Source organism: Condylostylus longicornis, unplaced genomic scaffold (genome assembly GCF_029603195.1).
Source record: "Condylostylus longicornis isolate FDR11 unplaced genomic scaffold, ASM2960319v2 ptg000055l, whole genome shotgun sequence".
NCBI classification, from domain to species: Eukaryota; Metazoa; Arthropoda; class Insecta; order Diptera; family Dolichopodidae; genus Condylostylus; species Condylostylus longicornis.
Genome location: NW_026578024.1, coordinates 7,826,905 through 7,849,654, shown reverse-complemented (window position 1 = coordinate 7,849,654; position 22,750 = coordinate 7,826,905). Strand labels below are relative to the sequence as shown.

Below are 22,750 nucleotides of genomic sequence, written 5' to 3'. Positions count from 1 at the left end.
CAAAAAATTTAAACTGCACTTCATTCATAATATTTCTTTATTGCATTTAGTAATTTCCGAACTATATTTTCAATGTGTGGCCATACAATTTCCAACGTGGTATAAATTAGAACTATTTTAGAACTAAATTAACGAAAGCCCAGAAACATATATTTTTAGGATTAAGTTAGAACTTCAAACGCATATCTAAATTATAGGAAATCTCTGATTTAATTTTTTAAAGGACATATCTGGATGAGATATTCATATTTCTACATAAGATTAAGGCGTAAATATTGTCGTTTAGCGAATTTCATTAAATTATACCTTACAATACACATCCAATTTCAATTTCTTTAAAATTTTTTATTTATATCTAACAAAGAATTAATTTTTCATATAAATTATTAAAAAATCAGTTTTATTTTGTAATTGATTTGATATTCTTTATTTGTAAATTATTAAAATTAATCTCTACATAAAATTCACAAAATTTTAATAATATAATTTATTTATTTTTTTTTATTGTATTTTTGTTCGTGAGATTACTAAATCGTTTACACTAAAACTAAATCATAAATTAAAACAAAAAAAAAATATAGAATATACTATAATAATTACTAAACACTTTTTGTTTTCTAATTTTAAATATAAATATACAATATTATTAAATTATATCTGATCTTTTACGAATTTTTACATAAAACTTAAAATCGCAAAAATGAAAATTTTGTCGAAACAACAACTATTCATTGAAGACATTGTAATACTGATAATAATAATCTAATAATTTAAATTTAATTTCTAATATTCCTAAAAAAAAAAAAATTACTTATTAACATTTTAAATACGACCTTCATCACTAATAGCTTTCCAATGTACAATTGCTCTTTGTGAATCTGGAGCTTTTGCAAATGGTCTCCAGCCATCTGAATGTACATATTTATTAACTTGATAATCTAATAAAGTTTTGTAGCCATAAACATCTCCGCCAAGTTGCTAAAAATTTAAAAAAATGAATTAAATTTCATGAAGTTTAAAAAAAAAATATATATATATATATATAGTTTTATTGCATACCTGTGTTAAAGGGCTAGTGTTAGTTGTAAAGATGCCAGCAAATTTTTTCGATTTTGCCAATTTTAATACTTCACTTTCCATAAAATGCATACAAACTATATTTTCTTGTGCACTTAATTTTTGATCTGTACCCATCATGAAGGAATGTAAAATTTTATTTAATCCTTTTGGTAAATAATTATCTCTGTAAAATTTAAAATAAAAGAAAATTAATAAAAAATCCTATTTAAAATTTTGAATTCGAATTTTCTTTTACCTTATTGGACCTTCTAAATATTCTAGAAAATCAAAAATTATAACCATTTTATTATTAACTTCTACAGCTGGTTCATCACGAGCATCAAAATTTAATGCAGCAGCAATTGTTTCATTTGTATCACCATTTTTTACAATAAAACTTAATCCTTTTTCAACTAATGGTCCCCAAACAGCTGTTAATATATCGTAATAATCACTCGGTAAAATATCAGGTTTTAACCATTGCTCTAAATCAGCCTTTTCATAAAAACTTTCCGTAATAATTCTAAAAAACATCAACATGAGATTATTAATAAAATTGCTTGTATTCAAAATTTCTTAATTAATGTAAATCAACTTACTCAATAACAATTTCTCGATCTTCATGTCTCAATGGATATGCTTTCAAATTTAATGTAGAACCGACATCATCTTCTTCCATTTCAATTACATTTCCTTTTGAAATCTTCTTTAAAATTTCACCTAAATTCTTAGCACCAATAAATTCAGAGATACCAATGAAGTAGCCTTTCTCTCTCAATTTCGTTACAGTATATATGGAATTCAATGAATTGCCACCCAATTCATAAAAATTACTTTTAACTGATAATGTTGTTCTTGTTGAACGTCCAATTACACTACCAACTGTTTCAAATAAATCTTCAGCTATTATTTGTAAACTTTCTGGAACATCACTATAATCATAATCGATTATAATTTCTGAATCTTCATTATTATTTGCATTTTCATATGATTTCAATAGAGCTTGTCGATCAACTTTACCATTAACTAATAACGGTACTTTATCAATAATAATTACTTGAGGAATCATATAAGTTGGTAGAGCATCTTTTAATGCTGATTCAATATGTAATCCAGTACGTGGTTTTGAGTCATCATCTAATTTTACAAATGCCAATATTGCTTGATCAATTTCTCCTGCATGATAACAAAGTACAACGGCTTTTTCGATATATTCAAGTCTTAAAAGATTTTTTTCAATTTCTGACAAATCAACACGATGTCCACGAATCTTAATTTGTGAATCTGTACGTCCTTCATACATTAAATATCCATTGTTTAGGGAACCGAAATCACCAGTACGATAAAGTTTTGAATATTCTACAAATGGAAAAAACAGATTAAATTAACCTCAAAGGCTTTTTGAAATTTTAAAATATAAAAAAAAAAAAACAAAAAAACTTATAAAAAAAAACAATTCAAAAGTTTTAAAAATCACACTCCGCCAGTATTAAAAATGTGGTGAAAATTTATTTTCCATACAATATAACTTTAACGATTTGTGCGACATCTATTAAAATTTAAATAAGTTATAAACTCTACGGTTTGGGTACTAGATGAAAATTTTATATGAAATTTTTTCATGAGGGTACAATTTAAGTACGTTTAAAAAAGTGTACATTATTTGTGGATTAAAATTAGGCCTAACGGTTTGTTCCAATTCCGTGAATATTTTCAATAATATTGTCATATAACCTGAAAATTAACTTTTATAAATTTCATTAAATTATGCTTACTTGAATCAACTGCTAACGGATTTTCTATAAAACGATGTTCATCTCTTCCATTAACATAACCAGCTGCTAAATTATAACCAGCAACAAATATTTCACCAATTTCACCATTTTTAACTGGTCTATAATCTTGATCCAATAAATATATAATTGTATTATTTATTGGTATACCAATTGGTATTCTATCGAAATTTGCTAATTGATTACGATTTTCACATATAAAATATGTTACATCGCCCATAACTTCAGTGGAACCATAAAAATTGAATAATGTATGATGTCCCTCTTGAAAATATTCATAGAAACTTTTTGCCAATGTTATTGATAATGGTTCACCAGAACATATCCAATATTTTAAATCATATAAAAGTTGTTGATTTTTATTCATACCCAAATATAATAGTAATGAACGTAATAATGTTGGTACCAATACTAAACGTCGAATTTTATATTTTTCAAGATATTCAACCAGTCGTTCTGGATCTTTTGTAATAACTTTTGGTATAACCAAAATTGACATACCTTTAAAATTCGAATAAATAGAAGAAATATTGTAATTTGAATTATTGCTAATTTCCAAATTGAATTTTTATTTAATAATTTCTTGAATTATAGTTATTCTTTTATTTTATTAATTATAGTTATCGTACTTACCATATAATAATGGTCCCCATATTTCCGATACTGAATCAACGAATGTTAATGCTGTTTTAAAAACACCAATTGATTCTTCAGCCATATATGGAAATTGTTCCCATTGCCATGTTAAACGATTCAATATAACAGCATGTGGAATACGAACACCTGCAAAATTTTATAGAAAGAAAAATATGAAAAACAAATAATCAAATGCAGAAATAAGAAAAATAAATTTTATTGTATAAGTGTATTAAATTGGTTAAGATAAAATAAAAGGTTAAGGTGCCAATTATAATTGAAAATTAAAGAAAAATTAATTAGAAGAGATGGGAAATTTTATACTTTCAAGATCTTTCTAAACTTATACTCGTATGATCAAAAAAATTATATAGGGGGGAATATTATATTTCTGTGAAGATTTTTGGCTTAGGGTCTGATGCAATTTCTAATACATTTATTCAAAATACTTAATAAATTTTAATAATTTTCAATGAAAATTCTTGAATTTAAGCTAGAGTTTAAGAAAAAAATTTAATTAAGTAAGTATTAAGATTTAATGTTATCAATGTGAGTTTTTAGTGAGTCAAATTATAAAGCTCATTAGCTCTGAAATTATTGCATATAATCCCTAATACTATCAATAATATTGAAATATGACTCGTAATGAAGTAAGATTTCAATAAAAAATTTCACACCTTTAACGCAATTTGTACTATAATTAACAACATACGTGAGTACTGAGTTCATATGCATATTTTATTAACGATAAAAACCTATAAAATCGCAAAATAATTCTAATTATTAATTATGTATGTACGTGCTCACTGGACATAAAATTATATATTTATTTTCCAGAAATGGTAAACAACCGTACACAAAATATATATTTTATTCTCACCTTTTGGTATACCCGTACTACCAGACGTATACAAAACGATAGCCAAATCTTTATTTGAAAATGGTAAAAGTTTACAATCTGATAAATTATTATCATCCATTGTACTTGCTTTATGTAATAGATCAGATATACGTAATGTATGTGTTTTTTGAAATATTGTTGTATCAACAATATCATCGCATATAACCATTAATGGTTTTGATTCATTTAATATATGATGAATACGATTTGTTGGAAAACTTGGTTCAAGTGGTAAATATGCAGCACCAGATTTCCATATTGATAATAATATCATAACTAATTTATCAGTTGGTTCCATACAAACTGCTATTATTGAATCATTATCTTGATTTGGTTTTAAAAAACGTTGTGCTGATTCTCTTATAATAGCACGTGCTATACGATTTGATTTTGCATTTAAATCTTCATATGTTATTTGATTTTGTTTTGATGTTCTTGGACAATTATATATCATTGCTGTATTTGTTGACCATGATGTTAAATTTACTTCAAATATTTTACTTAAACGTTGACTTTTTAAATCACGATGTTGTCCTTTAACAATTGATAATTGTGGTATGGAACCCATATTGTTTTTTTCCTTGTGTTTTTTCCAAATTCCAAATGATACTTAAATGAAGAAACTGAAATTTATATCAAAAAGAAAAATATAATTAATGAAATTTGTTTTTCTTTTAATTATTGAAAATATAGTTAGCATATTTTAAATATTATTTTTCGGGGAGAAAAATTTATAGATTTTCTTAATTGTCAGTTGAATTGTTTACGAATCAATGATATTTCAAAAGAAATGTCAAAAATGTTTTTGTATCGAACACTTGATGGACAATTTTCTGTTGATTGCAACTACAAAACATCGATTTTCAATTGATATTCGATTTTGAATACAAATCGGATAATTGTGAATTGCATATAGTTGATGTTGAATTTTGTTCTCAATATGTTGAAAATTTTACGTGCATACAAAATTGCTTGCATACAAATAAATGCGCTTTGACTGATTTATTTTGCACATTTTATGCTTTATTCCGATTATTCGTTCATAAATATTTAAAAAATTAATTGAATCAAAATTATTTTCTCATTTTCATTAATTAATTAGCTAGATATTTGTTTTTAATCTGACAAATTCAAAATTACCCATTAATTAAATAAATTCTTATTTTACATAAATAATTAAATAAAATTAATTTTTATGTTAATTAGAATTTTACTTTAATACGTAAAAAATGATCTAACATGCGATATAGAAAAACATGATTACTTAATATTCAATTAATATTTAAATAAAAAATTGAAAATAAAAAATAAATATTGTAGAATAAAGTCATCAAAAAAAAAATTGAATTAATTAATATAGAAATTGCTTATTATAATTATTACACATAATGCTATGAAGTTCAATATAATTCGAAATAAAATTAATATTTTTATTTGATAATATTTGCAAATTACTTTATAAATTCGAAAAAATGAAAAATTATAAAATGCAAATTTTAAATGCGAATTGTAAACGTTTTCATATATATGAACATATATACATACATAGGTATAGGTATACAATGTATGTATTATTAATGTAGAAAAATAAATAAAACAAATTTATTTGAATAATAACAATTTATGTAATTAACAATGTTATTAAGTAATTTGTCATTTGTCTTTAGTATGACAAATAGATTCAAAATTTTATCATAAATGTTTCATCAAACTTCTCTTATTTAAATAAATCTAGTTTAAAGAATAGGTTATACTCTATAAAAGAAGGTATTTCATCACTTCTGTTTTTAGATCAAACCTAACATTGGCCTGGAAATTGCAGCATTGAGAAATGTTTTTTAAACTTAGCGGAATGACTCAATGATCAGGTCCTTTACTTTGTTTCCTTTAAAAGTTTTGAGAGCTGAAATTAATTAATGAAATAAACGAAAAACGAAGATTTATTTGTCATCGGCCCTGTGATACTTTGCTTACTTCGTTAAGGTGTCAATTATAAGCGAAGTTATCATTGAACCAGTACTTTTACCACCTGATCGCTACAAAGCAAACAATCGCTTTTATAGACACCTAATGTTCTTTTATTTATTTTAAATTTGTCAAAATTTTGATCAAAATGAATTCGGTGGCACAAAGCCAAAACAACATACTCGTAACTTTAGGTATGCTGAAAATGACTTATTGTTCATTCAAATCTGAACTTAACATCATTTGTTTTGTCCAATATTTATTAATATACGTACAAGTACGACACGATACATACACATGTATAGGAAATGCAAACATGCACTGTAAATGAGGTAATTTAATTGAACAAAATTTTTTGGTTTTGCGGTTACTTTTTGGGAGTTTAGAGTTATAATAAAGTAATTAAATTTTGTAAATTACTTCATTAAAATAAAATTAATAATATTAAATTTAATATTTCCAGAAGACAAAGAAAAAAAAAAAAGATTAAAACTTGATTTTACTTTTTATTGAATTTCAAGGTGAAAATTTTAACGGATTATATTTACATATGCATAAAAGGGCCACATAAGACCATTAAAGAATAGTTTATTAATTCATAACAATCGTTTTTTATGGCATATTGAGTGCAAATAATGAAAAGCATAATGAAAAGAATAATAAAAAAAAGTAAGAGGTTAATAAGAAGGGAAACAAGTGTTTCGGCCACTAATAATATAATATATACAATTTGCATATCATCAGTTTAAAAACAAAAAACTTATAAGTGCAGATTTTAAGATTTTGAATTTCCTTAAGTGATACATTAGTAGTAGAAGTAATAGTAATAGTGGTTCTAGTAGTAGTGGTGGTAATAGTAATAGCAGTAGTAGTTTTCAACATTAACAATAGTACTAGTAGCTGTAGTAGTAATTGCAGTATTACACTAAATGTAGTAGCAGGAAAAAAAATAAGAAGGGTAGTATGTGAGCTACCATCTAGCATAAAGCCAACAAAAGATCCCGTCCTTGATAAATTTGACAAGATATTTGCCTCTATTTCATTTCATTGATTAATTGATAACATAACTGATTTCATTGTTTTAATTGATGCATTACATTAATTTTTTTTTGTTTTTAAAACTCAAAGTGACATTTTTTTAACTTGTTCCCCTTTAATTTCTAACTGGTAATATTTTATGAATTTCTCATTTTCGTTGAATGCAATGTACGTAGGTTGATTTTGAACTTGAAATATTTTCTTAAGGTTTACGATTTCATAATAAAAATTTAAAAGTGTGTACTTAATTTAAAAATGCTTCCGTTTTATTATTATTAAAAAAATTTTTTTCGTTTTACTTGTCTTTTTAATTTTCAAGAATAATTAAAGAATGGTAACTTTTATTTTATATTGCATTTTGCAGGTTTTTTTTTTTAATTCGCATATCAAATTTTGATCAAGCACATACATACCTACATAAATATGAATTAATTTTGTACATTAAATAACTTAATATTGTAATAGTGCGATGAATTCGCAGCTTAAATTGTAATGGTAAATCGAATTGAAACCCCCTTATTGAATATACAAGAATTATTAAAATTTTTAATTGAGTTCTAATTTCTTTTTAAAATTTCTAATATTAGAAGTCAATATAAATTCAAAGAAGTTCCAGCAGTTCTACAATAATTCATATTTGAAATTACGAAATTATTGCAAATAAATGACGTCCTCCAATACCTGGACTTATAATGAAAACAATAAGAGAATGATTTCTTGTTTTGAGTGGATGACATTTTTCATCAAATTGAATTTATAATAGAATGATGTATTTATAATGAAGTTTTTGTTTTTCTAAATTACCTTGCCAAGCTGTTAGACAACTACTTGTTCTATGAATTTTTAAACATAATTCTTTAAATTCAAGTTATCAAGAATACTTAAGTAGCTATTTACCATTTTATTAAAAGAAGCAAAGTGACAGATTTTCTGGAATTTTCAGAATGAAAAAAAAACCTTCTAACACTTTGTTATTTAATAAAAATATAACATGTAATAGATAAATGTTATATTACTAGACAAATTACATAATATCGCTAAAAAAATAAATAAGGAACTCGTAAATCAATAACTATAACAGAACAGAAAAATTTCATTAAATCAGTTTTCCTTTAAAAATCTTCTATTGTGAATTAATTTTAATTTTTAATAAATTATTTTACACATATTTTTTTTATTGAATTATTTAGTTATTGATTAAATAATTATATAATAAAATCTTAATTGCATAGCTTTTAGAACCTTTTGTACAACAATAACAAAATTATAAATTATAATTTGTATACTTTACACTCTCATGATCGTATTAAAAGTTTCAATTTCTTATTAATAAATTTAAATAACACATACGATTTAATTTAATTTGCAATTTAATTAATTAATAAAATACTTATTTTATTATAAACGTTTAAAATTTGCACATTTCTTTGTATTTTAAAATTAAATATTTGTAATATTTGTAAAAAATTATAGAAAAATTTTATAAATGCGATAAAAATGTTATAATTATTATTTAACACTTTCATAAATTTTTTTTTAAATACCAATGATTTATAAATGAAATTCTTTTCTTCGTAGTTTGTAGCCTATAATGCTTTGGACCATGTCAGTTTTAAACATTCAGAATTTTTCTCTGCGCAAAACAACTCAGTTTGTGTTAAAATGAGGGCTGAATGAGCGGTTTGTACGTTTTAAAAATTTGCAGAATGTTATTATAAGAAAACTGCATTTCAATGATAAATAACATGGTGCTTATTACCGTATGTGGTTTAAATTTTTAAAATTTCTCATATCATAAAATATACATACAGTCCGATTCGTTTACTCTTATCTGATGATACGAGTATGTCAGTTTTTCTTCTCTTATTTATACTCAATAATTTTTACAAAATTTTATCTTAGACAGACTTAATATGTGTATGCCGTACGGCCACTTTACAATAATAATTATTCCCAAATTTACCAAAATGATTTCTTGCTTTTGATTTTTTTCATTGAGTACAATACTGCCATATACAACTTTAATAAAAATCAATTTAAAACTTATTCAAAATTATGTTCTAACTATAATTAAATTAAATTCATAATTACAAAAACCAATAATTACTTTATATTGCAGCAAATTTTATACATATTTAAAATTTTAAATTAACATAGAAATTCTAATGTAAAATAAAATGCGTGAGGTTATATCGTATGACATACATTACAGGGTGATTCAAAAAAAATTTAAAATATTTTCATCTGAATCTAAAATTTTAAATTTTCTAAAAGTAACAAACAACAAAAATTGTGACTCGTTTAGTGAATTGCCTGTATATCATAACCGAACATGAATAAGTACAAATTATTTAATTGTAAGTGTGCCGCCATCTATTCAACATAATTCAGAAATAGTTAATTTCGAACCACTAATTTTTGATTTTGACATTATCGACTATTATTTCTTTAATCATCAGAGAGACACTTCTGTTTAAAATCTATACTCTCTCAAGTTCCTAAATTTAGATTTTTAGAAGAAAATTCAATATTTTATGTTTTAAAACAAAATTTTGCATACGAGTATTTTATACCACGCTGTATTCAATTTAATTTGATTTTAATATACGCATGCAAATTGTTGTTATTTTATTAATATTGATGATAAATTAATTAATAAATTACAAGATATATTAGCGCCATATTTTGCTCTTGATTCTATTACTACAATATTATTATTTTGTTCATATGTGACAAAATGAAAATAAAATATTATTAAATTAAATTGTATGTAAAATATGATTTTATGTCATAATAGAGTTAAAATTTATAAAAATTTTGATATTTTGTCAAAAATTATAGCTGCGAACAAGTTGCCCAAAAATGTTTTCAAATCAAATAATTTTCAATTTAGCTACTATGTTGTTATTCTTGAAGAAAAGCTTTCAATAATATTAAGGAAATTAATTTCACATATACTTTCTGATTTTCTCGTTACTATAGTAGGTGTACTTTGTCGCCAGTTATGGAAAAGAATAATAAATGTGCAATTATATATTATACAAGAAGTATACAACATCTGTGTAATAAAATTTATACAGAGTGAACTTAAAGTTGTAGTCATCTTAATCGATTTAATTCTAGATTACAAATGAAGAAATTTTAACATTTAATAACATGATGGTATGTACATTAATCTGCAAACTGGTTCGGTAACTATGAAATGGTAACTTGTTTTCTTAATAACGATAATTACATAATTGGACTTGTGATTTAATTAAATGGACTTATTTGTGATAAGTAGAGTTATTTTTTCCAATATCTCGTATATTAACAACATTTCTTCTTAAACAAGAGTTACAAGAATTTGAAGTAGATTAGGTATAACAATTATAGAGAACATTCTGTTTGGCATTTCACTACATTTCTCAAAATCTCTAAGTTCATATTATAAATTTACCGGTCTAATAATAAATATGGTATATTAATTTATATTAATAAATCAATATGTAATTTATTAATTTTTATTTCAATAAATGCGGATTTTTAAAATGAATGGCGAAATATGAAATAAATTATTAATATCGTAAATTGTAGAACAGGTACTATAATATTTTGTAAAACATATTAAAAATATTATAAAAATGTAATTATATTAAGGGTATAAAATGTAAATTAAATGGAATTATTTTAAAAAGTAATTTATTTTATATGCAATAAACAATTTACAATCACTTCGTTTATTTAGTACGAGTTGAAATTAATTTAAAAATTAATAGCACATTGTAAATAAAAATGGGATTTTTTTAATTATAAAGCAATTATATATTGTACATAATTATTAATAAATTTATTAAATACAAGTTAGGAACCTATGCATTAAATTAATATACATATAATTTCTAAATGACCAAGTTAATTTTTATTGGATTTGTTACAATTAGAAAATAATTAAATATTTTTAAAAAATATGTAGGCATATTTATTGTACAATATTATTAATTGTGCAAATTAGAAACGAATTAATTTATTAATAATATCGGGGCACTGTAATAAAAATCTAAAAAATTCTTCTATAGTAATGCGATTTGTGAGACTCACAAAGATCGTGGGATCGTATTGTAATTTTTAATTTAAAATCTTTAATAAAAATTTGTCTTGAAGTGCTCACATTGTGAGGTCTCATGTTTGGAGATACCTTGGAGTTATGTATAAATTTAAAAATAATATACCAATAAAATATTAAACTAAATATATAGTATGCTATAATTCACACGATTATGTCATGCCAATGCTATGGCATTTTGTACTCCGGTCTTGGGATCTGGCAATGTTAGCAAGTTGCGTTTACCTTAAAATTAAAATAAATATCTCTCAATAAATTTTGTGGTTTTATTGTAAATAATATATGTAGCTTTAGATCACATATGTTAAAAATTTTGTAGTGAGCGACAATTTGACATTGCAGCTTATTATAACAAAATAACATAAACAGCTTGACGTTTCCTTTAAAATGGTTATTATTAAAAGTATTTTCTACCTTCCTCCGTATCGTAAATATCGTAACTCACCCTTAATTAAAGCGAAAATTGCATTATTTGAAAAAAGGACTTATTCCTTTTAAAATTTGTCTCATTTCGAAAGTCAAACTATAAATAAGCAGAACGGTTAGACACAAAATAAAGAGAATGTCTAATAAAAAGTGTTGCCTTTCAATCACTTGCACTCTGCGGGCTTAAATTCATTCTAATTCAATGCATTTTTTTTTCTAAATTCTAAATTGTTCTAATTATGTTAATTTATGCATTATGCTGGAGAAAAAAAATAATCATAAAAATTATTTAATTGATGTTTAACATATTGGTTTACTTGCAACTTTCTTGTTTTATGAATAATTATGACATTTTAACACGAATTGAATTTGTTTTAATAAATTTATTAATCGTTCAGATATGCAAATTAAGTAAAAAAATTTATTTGAATATTTTTTTGTTTTGTATATTTTTATTTACCTGTTCACTTGTTTCACTTCATTTACCTGTTTAAATTGATTTTGATTTTAATTTATGAAATATTAAAATTGACACATAAGAATTAAAAGTGATTATGTTTCAGAGTGTTAAGTGTAATAATTAATGGTTTTGCTTCATTTTTGAACGTCTGGTTAGTAGTTAGAATACTAATGAGATGTGTACTTGACAATATTTTCCGGTTCGGAAATAGACGGAAAATTTTCTGAAGAAGAATTTATAAAACGGGAAATTTGAGTAAAAATTTTTGATCGCATAGTATACAAGCAGTTCAACAACATTTTGAAGGAAAATCTTCATACTTGCTAATGAAAAGATGAAAAAATCAATTATTTATGTATAATTGCTTTAACATTTTATGCAGAATTAAATTTAGTTAAAATTTTCTATACAATATTACACAAATATTAATGATTTTTCATATTCATTTTTTTGCATCCGTGCAAAAATCTTATTTAATGTTAAATTTTAATTCAGTTTATGTGTTTGATTATCCCGAGAGATTCGAGTTTTGTTCAAGTATTTTATGCTCTAATAGATTTTAAATAAACATTTGTTTTATATATTTGGCAGTAAGGTAAAAGGTAAACATACAAAATTCTGGCATTCTGTCATACAATCTTATTTGAATTCAATTTAATAATAGTAACCCATCAATTTCTGTTCAGGCAATTAAATCATTACTGTTTTATGATCAAGACAACTGTACAAGAAGTATAAGCTTTATGTAACTACATAATCAAGAAGTATAACCTTAAATCATCAAATTTTCTTTAAAATACATATGTGTATATAAAAACCAGCTATTATAATCAACGAGAAAGTCGAAACAACATGTCCAAAATATTTAAAGTAAATAATTCCAAAAGTACATATACATTCGGCAAAGAATGTGCGTTACAATCTTTTCTTATTCGAGTCAAACTCTGTGCAGATGATGGAAATTTTCCTATACCATCCTGAAGCATTTTTGTTTACCAATTTGCCATACCATAAACGTCTAACACAATTTATAATTTTTCAATATAATTGATTAATCACCAATTGCCTATTAAAATAAATTAAAAATTCTCAACAAAAATTACTCCATAGAAGTATAGTTGTAACACAAGAACTTGTTAAGAATTTTTCTTTTTTACATTATCCATTTACATTCACTCTAACATGTAAAATCATACAAAATGGTAAAATATTCAAAAATTTTGTCATTCATAAAAAACAAAAAGTTGTTTTTTAAATTTTTTTTTTTTTGGTATTCAAAATTCATTAATTTTTAAAAATAAACCATAATTGGAGCAAAACTACATTGTAAGTCTACTATTATTCGAGATTATTGAGATTAATAAATTGTGTCTTAACAACTAGTATAAGAACTGAAAATTTTCTGGTTATAAGTACTCGTATTAAGAATATGGCTGATATGAAAAAGCTTTTCCTACTTCTTCTTATATGCTATCATAACTAAAAAAAGAAACGATCAGATTTTAATAGCATAACCAACTTCTTGTGTGTACTAATGTGCACTAGTGTGTACTATAAAAACATAAGAGTTGAATAAACTTATTGCTTGCATGGTAAAACATTTTTATAGTTATGTAATTCAATGCTATTCCAAATTGATAGTTTTTTTTCCTCTTCTACGATTTCATAATTAATGTATTTTCCTGTCGGTTACCTTGAAGTTTTCATACATAACTTATAATTTATAGTCATAGAACCAAAACGATTTTTTTGTATTTTTTCGGGTTTTATATGCAAAAATCATTATTGGTTATATTTTTTGTTTTTGTTAAATAACTGTACTTAAATGCAATTCTTACATTTATTTTTTAATAAAAGTGAAAACTTGTACTTGTATACATGGACACACATATTTTATATATACATAAGTATAGTATATATACATTGAACGATTTAAATACGATTGCACGGCAGCATAAACCAATGAACACACTTATCTGCACAAGTACATAACAAACTATTTATTTTAAGTACATGTTAGTTAAAATAAAAGCTTGAGATGTCAGTATTAAAATTTGATGGTATTTGTATAAGAAAAACAAGGACAAATTTGTTAAGCAATTTTCATGCTATTGTAAAAATTTATACAAAACATAATAAAAAAATAAACCAAGTATAAATCAATTTAATTTTTACGCAATTAAAATATAGAATTTTAATTTTTTTTTTTAAATTTTAACAAATTTGTTGTATTTTTTATTACAAAATATGCCTGTAGTATTCCCGCTTGTTGTGTAATTTTTTATATACCGCAGGCTTATGAAAAAAACGTGTTCTCATAGCTTCAAAATATAAGTAAATGGTAAGAAGTTCCTATAAATATAATTTTATTATGACAAATTTTTAAATAATTTCTTGTTATTCTAATAGAAATATGTTAATATCGTATAAATTTTCAATACCAATAATCAGTGTCGGTATTTGAGATTATATATTGAGAATCTGCAGAATCTACAGAAAATTTTTGAGCCTATTTTCTTGTAGAAAATTATCTACTTACAAATTTGAAGTATTTTCCGAAACAACGTATGATCCTGTGGGTTTTAAAGCGTTGACATTTGATGCAACTCCCCGCCCATAAACCTATTTCCCTATTCATACCTGACCCAGAAATATGTTGAAGTGACTAGCTTTGTAGTCGTCCTTACACTTGAAAGAGGTAATTAATGCATTTTATTAAAAACTATTTTTATATGGACTTCCAGGTACACAGGATTATTTGTATTAGCAGAAAACTCGCACCAGATGAAACGGTCTCCAATTGGGATGTGGATTTTTCTCAATAAAAAACTGCGATAACGTACATATTTATGTAAAGAATTTTGAATAAGAAATTATGAGAACATTGCTTAGAAGCATTTGTCAATAATAGAGTTGCAATAGTATGCAATATCGTAATTTTTATTTCACATATTTTTCTCTATTTAGACATATCGAATTGCAATTGTAATTCAAAATATATAGTAAATTTATATAACAAATAATTTACTCTAACAATGATCGAGAAAGAAAATTCGAAATAAATTAATTAAATCAAAAATTATAAATAAAAAAATAAAAATTAAATTAATAACTTAATGACTGAAATAAAATTATTTTATGCAAAATAACGTTTTGTTATAACGTTTTCAATTACAGATGTTTTCTATTATTTTATTTGTATTCCTTTCGGATATGATTACGCTTCAAAATTCTAAAATTTGTAAATAAAATCAAAAATTAGTGTTGAAGCGGAACACTTTTGATTTATATATATATATATGTATATATATATTAGATTGTATACATTGTATCTATAATAATTAAATAACTTTACCATCAAGAATTAATTGAAATGTTAATTCGAATGAAAAAAAAACAATAAAAGAAATAAATATTAATTAAAAATATAGAAAATTTAAAATGATTGATGAATTAGACTAATATTTATGATTGTTAAACATGCAATTTTCATATTTCAAATTTCGTATTAAAATCTCATAGAATTTATTAATAATTTTGAAATATGAATTATTTTATGAATATATTAATTAATTAATTAGGGATTAACATTGAAAACAAAAATATTTTTAATTATTTTTTAATAAATTTTTTCATTTTGTTGGTGTTCAGCACTCCTTTAGAATGTGCGACGTTCTAAACAACGAAAACAATATGTTGCGATTGTGACCCATTACAAGTCATTCGTCCAGTTACAATCACGCATTATAAAAATGATAAATTAATTAATGCTATACAAGCAGAGACATAGAAATATTAAGGTATTTCACATGATCACACAATATTGGGAAAACACAGTTTTATATTATAAATATTAAATATTGTGGTTATGATTTTTTTTGGAATTTTAAATTTCTTCCAAAAAAAATCATAACATAGTATCAAGTTATTGATTTCATAAAAATTTCCATTTTAAAAATTTCATCATTTGATTTTTTGTATACTTGGTAATTTTTTTAGATTGACATGAGAAATAATGACGCTTATGTAGAATTAAACCGTAAATTAATGATTAACCCTTTCATTTTTATTCTTGTGTTTTTTCCATTTTTAATTATCAAAACGTTAAATATACATTACTGTTTGTGCCAATTAATTCTTTTCCTTCTATATAATTTCTGAACTTCAAATTGTAGTTCTAAATTCGTTAATAACTTAAATTTCAACAGAATAAAATCGATTTCTGAAGAAACAAAATTCTTTGAATGATTAATTTTCATTAAAATAGTTAATTAGAATTTTCCGGAAAGTAAACATTAAAAACAACATGGGAAAATAAGGGTTAGGTATTCTAAATTTTCGGAAAACACAAAATTCTCTGTAATTGCTTTGTCTCTCATTGAATCATTGCCATGTCTAGTTCTTTAATTGCCATGTATTTGTTAAATTCAAATTTACGCCTTGTTTTATACAATTTTAAATGTAACAAAAAAAAATCTACGGGTGTGTGAATGTAATCAATTACACATTTAGATATAATTGATGTAATTAAGGTATGCATACTTAAAAGTACTCGGTATTTTAAAAAGAAATATTCAAAGGATAATTAATTTCAAAGGATAATTAATAATTCTTTGAACTTTAATTTGTAATTTTTGCAATTTAAAACTGCATTGTTATTCAAATATCAAAAACAAGAGTTTGTAATCTTTGTCTTTTTGATTTTACTTATATTTTATTAATTTTTACACTAAATATCAATAAATATTAAAATTTCTTGTTCAAGTTTTTGAATTGCAATATAATTTTTCTTAATAAAAAATTCCAAATGACTAGATAAATTAACTAGCTGTATGAGTAATTTTGAAAATTTTTTATTATACATTTAAACAGTTTATTTAATTTATTTTATTGCTCTGTAATTCATGTAAATATTTTAATTTCAGTTTTGTGTAACCGTAATATTATAAACGAGATGGGAGATGAATAATTTAAATTGCAGTTTTTTATCGGATTAATTGATATTATGGCAATTTTCAACTGAATGAATGAAAATTTTTTGCCCTAAGCATGTATCCATGCTTTTCGTATATATTTTATTCCAGTTTAGCATTTTATATACACAATTATTTATATGATGCCAAAATTAATTACAAAATTAAATAATCGAAAATATTAAAATTTTCCTTTTTCTTAAAATTATTTTATTGGGGACCAAGTCCGCATTATTTGCTATCAATTTCTCATCTCAGTTAGAAATTCTAACTGTAAAGAAGTAAAATTATTTTAATTATATTTGTTAATAATTATCGGGAAAAGAATTCATATTTTTTTATATTTTATAATAGTTTAAACAATAAACCGTATAATTATTAATTAATCCGAAATTTATTCATAAGATTGTTATAATTTCCTCTTTAATAATTTTTATAAAATAACTCTTCTATCCTAAATATGTACACGTACACATATAAAGTATATAACCTATTTCAACTTTTAATTAATTCAAATTTCTATGTATAACAATTAAATTGAAAATTACAATAACACAAAAAAAAAAAAAATAAAATTGTAAACAGTTAGTTAGAAACTAATAAAACAATTGAAAATTAGAATAAAAATTTGTATTTTGTCTGCTGCAATTAAATACGGTATAACATACGGTATAGCTATCTATGTACCACAATTTATTCGAAAGAAAAGACAATGACTAATAAATAATGCATCAATTCTTATGTGACGACAAAAATAATTAAGTATAATATTTTTTCTTCTATATTGAAGCAAATATTTTTCATCTTAAATTAAAAAAAATATGAAAATAACAAAAATATATTAGTTATGATTTGTAACTGAATTTCCTCTGAAAAATTAATAAATTTATATTTTACGTTTAACACAACAAATTGGGAAATTCCTCTTAAAAAATATGCAAATTTAAAAATTAAACAAAATGATGGATGAGACATATTCGTACATACATTATAACATTTCATATGTTATACACGCAACAACAATTTACACACAAACAAAATAGTAAGAAATCTACGTAAGTAATTATAATAAAAAGAGCTTTCAATCTTAGTATTTTTATAGAAATCTCGCAATAAGAGAAAAGAGCTTTTAAATGTAGATAAGCAGTTTATATAGAGATCTGATGTAAATTATAGTATAACAACATCTTGCACTATGAATTATTATCACTTAACTTAATATAGGAAACAAAGCAATATACACCTGTATACAATTTTTATAAGATTTATTATATTATTCTCTTTTGAGAATATATTCTTTAAAACTGTTATACAAAATAATAAAAAGTATTATATTAAATGAAATTTTTGTATGTTATATTTATTTTATTTGCAACAATTATATTAGTATACTGAATGGTGAATTAACAGGTGAATAGAATAAAAGTAAAAGGTAAATAACCTAAATAAATATAATGCAAAAAGAAAAATAAATAAAATATGCAAAAAAGAAATGTGTAGCAAAAGAATTTTTGTATACATATATATCTTTGCATATATGTATATAAATATCAGATGTAAAAATTGCATTAAATCAAAAGAAAAATTATGTTAAAAAATTATGAAAAATTTTTCAAGATTCTCGTGACTTTTTAATAATAGACTTTTGAATCAAATGTGAAAACCTGTAAAATAGTAGTTTCATTGCAGTATGAGCCTATTCCATGGCACTTCTTTTAATTCTAATAATTGCATGTTGTAGAAATTTCATGTTAAATTCGTACAAATTTGTAATTTATGTAATTTAAGATGTACTTACACTATGTGTACAAGAATAAAACTGGTTTATCTAGTATGCTTCATGTAAAAATTTTTAAACAAGAAATAAAAAAAAAGTGACTATTTAAATATTTGAAATTCTTTCAAATTTAAATATTTTTTTTGGTTTACGACAAAATTTATGCACAATTTAAAAAATTTTTTTTTTTTGGAAAATACTGAATTTAAAACTGGGTTCGTAGTTTATTAGAGTAATAATTATTTATATATGTAGCTACACTTTAAACTTGTATTTAGAAAATTTTTAACTAAACTCTGGCTTGACAAGGCTTTATTAAATGATTACTATAAATTCGGCAATAATAAACAAATTCTTTGAAAATTATTGAACAATTTAAAATTGCAATATTTTTGTTTCTTGCAATAAATTTGATCGTTCCACGGCTATTTCAATTTTGGTTTACAATTATAACTTGCTAATTTTTTTTGCCCATTAAGGTTATTTGTATGGTAAGTAAATACAAAATTTGTTTGGAAATATTGCAATTAGGAGGATGGGTGTTATCAAGTATATTTTAATGAACGTATATTATTGCGGTATATATGCATACTCGTATGTATATATATTTCGTGAATGTTATGAATACCAAAATAATTTCAGATTTTGCATGAAAATGCATATTATGATTTGTGAAGAAAATTGTTTACAATGTTCAAAGAAAATGCTTTCATCTCTATCTATTCGATAACAAAATGCGAATATTTTCATCCACAATTTTTTTTTTTTGTAATTTCAATACTTATAACTAACATTGAATATATAATTTCTTTCGAATTTTAAAATAAGCAAGTATGAAATTTGCAAAATTTTGAATTTCGATTTTTTAGATTACATTGAATTTATGCAGTTTTTGCAAATTTATTATGACACTTAAATGTAGTAATTTTAAATACATAGGTAGCGGTTTTAATGTGCTTTCTCTATATATTTTCTATGTAATTTTTGTTTATTTATATTACAAAATTCCAATATAATAAATATTAACAAGCAAATAATATATAAGTACTTAGTTGTCTCAACAATATTCAAATGAAATACAGTACTTAATATATGTATAAGAAAATACTGTAAAAATAATTGAAAATTAGGTAAATATATATTTGACAAAGATTTATGTACATAATGCCTATATATTTAGGATATTTACATTTATACTTTTAAATTAAGAATAATATATAAAAAAAAAGGGTGAAAACCAACAAAAAAAAAATGCTATTGTAAAGCAACAACCCCCAATCACATGCCATTAATATAACAATTTATTTACCGTACACGTTTTTGAAAGCATATATACAAAATTCTATATAAATAAATCTTTATAACAATATTATTAAATATGTAATGTATGTACATACAAATATAGAGCAATTTATTTGGAAAATGTGTACTAAAAATATTATTATTGCATTATGTACTTATAAAATATGTAAATATATAAAAAGCCTATTTATATATCTATATATAAGTATATTATGTATACATATTTATTGTATGAAACAACCACTTTATATTATAGAAACAAAATTTTTGGCGCAAAAATTTTTTTTTTAATATTGTAAGTAAAATATGATTTCTCTTCCATTATTTCATTATTGGGGCATAGTTAATATGATTGAAGAAAGTTATTTTTATTAGTACATTTACTTGTTTAATTAAATTTGATATTAAACATTTATTAGAAAAAAGTTATGTTAATTAGATAACCAGTATTTTTAATGTCATAAAATGTTCATATGTAAATCATGTAAATTATAAAAGATTTAGTAAAAAAAGTATCTGCAGTTTAGTAGTTTTTTTTTTCAATATTCCTATAAAATTTCAGTATTTTTCAATAAATTCGTATACGATATAAAAATAAATGAAAAATAATTTTATAGACTTGATTATTAGAGACACTTTCCAATTTTATTACATGGAAAAATTTCTTAAAAACAATTACATTTGACCGATATTTTATAATTCAATAATATCATTTACAAACTCAATTACTGAAGGCTTTAAATTATTTTTCTACTTACATTTTTCGAAGACGATTTCTTATGTAGTTTAGTAGTTCCTCGTAAATCCGCTAATTGATTATAAATTATATTAATAATTTTTTTTCTCTCTATGTATATTGTACGAGTATATACTTCTTTACTTATGTACTTAAAAACAAAACTGTAACACTTTATATATATTTATTAAAATGTGCATATATACTCGTATGTATATACAAATGTTTATTTGGAAAACGAAGACAAAACTAATAAAATAATTGACAAAATAAATTTCAATTAAAAAATTTCTTATTTTATTATTTTTTGTATTTTGTGTTTGCTGTTTCTCGCAAAATAAACGCAGTTTTATATACTTTTTTATTTTATAAGCTATAAATTATAAATTAAATTCTTTTTTTATTTATTTTTTTTGTGTTTCCACATGTGTATTATAGTTTTGACTTTGTTAAAACAAAAAAATATAATTTTTTTTTTTAAATAAAATTAAAATAGGAAGTTTTTATATTTTTTTCTATATTATTTTTATTGTGCAGATCCCACAAAACAAGTAGATCTCATTCAATATATTAATTTGATGAAAAATGTCTTTCTCGTCAATAAATCACTTAATAAATTGAATATAATAAATGATATTTAATAATATCGTTTTGTGTTATACGTAGGTATTTTATTTATTATATGTATATAAAAATGTTATAATCAACACAGTTAACAAAATTTATTATCACCAATAGCACAAATATCGTATGAATAAAATAGTTAAAAAAAAATCAAATTTAGGTAAATTTTTTTCCTTCAGTTTAATATTGTAATAATTCTATACACACATACTTATATACAATAGAGTTGTTATACAATATAATAAAAATTATTAAATTTTATAAGTGTTCTATATCCAACAAAACTGATTTATTTTAATTAATATTGAATTAAATTTGATTTTAATATTTTTAATTAAATTTTAAAAAATTTTTACTTAATAAATTTTCCTCTTATATCCACAAGATTTTCAAAGACAAGACAAAAAACAAAAAAAAAACCAATTCTAAATAATTTTGTTTTTTTTTTCTTTTATTTTTTTTTATTTTATTTTTAGGATATCCTAAATGCGGAAAATCTAGACTTTAACTGATAGCTTTATTGCATTGCATTTGGTTTATATATGACGAAAATTCCCAAACCAAAATAAAAAAAAAAATAAACACAAAAGGAAAAAAGACAAAAATAAAATAAAAATCTTTTTTTATTTTTGTTCTTGTTGTTCTTGTTTTTGTTGTGCTCGTTTTCGCTTCAATTTTATCAATCGTATCGTTGTCGTAAGCTTCTAACTAAAGTATGTACCTATTTTCACTATAATAAAACAAAACGAACCAACTTAAGACAAAACAGAAGAAAAAAAAATCAAGAACAGAAAAAAAAAAATTCCTAATGAACTTTTCTAAAATGTTTGGGTTTGAGCACACAATTTGTATGGTATGATAGCGAATAACCTAAATGACGTATTTACTAACTAATACAAACTAATCGAACCAACTATAAATTTTATCTGACGCTGACCGATTAAGTATGTAGCTT

At 23.0% G+C, this 22,750-nt stretch overlaps 1 protein-coding gene across 1 annotated transcript; it reads right to left on the bottom strand.

Moving 5' to 3' along the window:
• Positions 1 to 676: 676 nt before the first annotated feature.
• Positions 677 to 21,777, bottom strand: LOC129611852 (beta-alanyl-bioamine nonribosomal peptide synthetase ebony). The gene is made up of 8 exons (XM_055525251.1): positions 21,194 to 21,777; positions 4,369 to 5,012; positions 3,486 to 3,635; positions 2,835 to 3,353; positions 1,659 to 2,418; positions 1,316 to 1,582; positions 1,060 to 1,243; positions 677 to 978 (listed from the first exon to the last, which is right to left on the bottom strand). Exons 2-8 carry the CDS (start codon positions 4,955 to 4,957, stop codon positions 823 to 825), a joined length of 2,625 nt encoding a protein of 874 aa, XP_055381226.1. The 5' UTR covers positions 4,958 to 5,012; positions 21,194 to 21,777; the 3' UTR covers positions 677 to 822.
• Between the last annotated feature and the right edge of the window lie 973 nt (positions 21,778 to 22,750).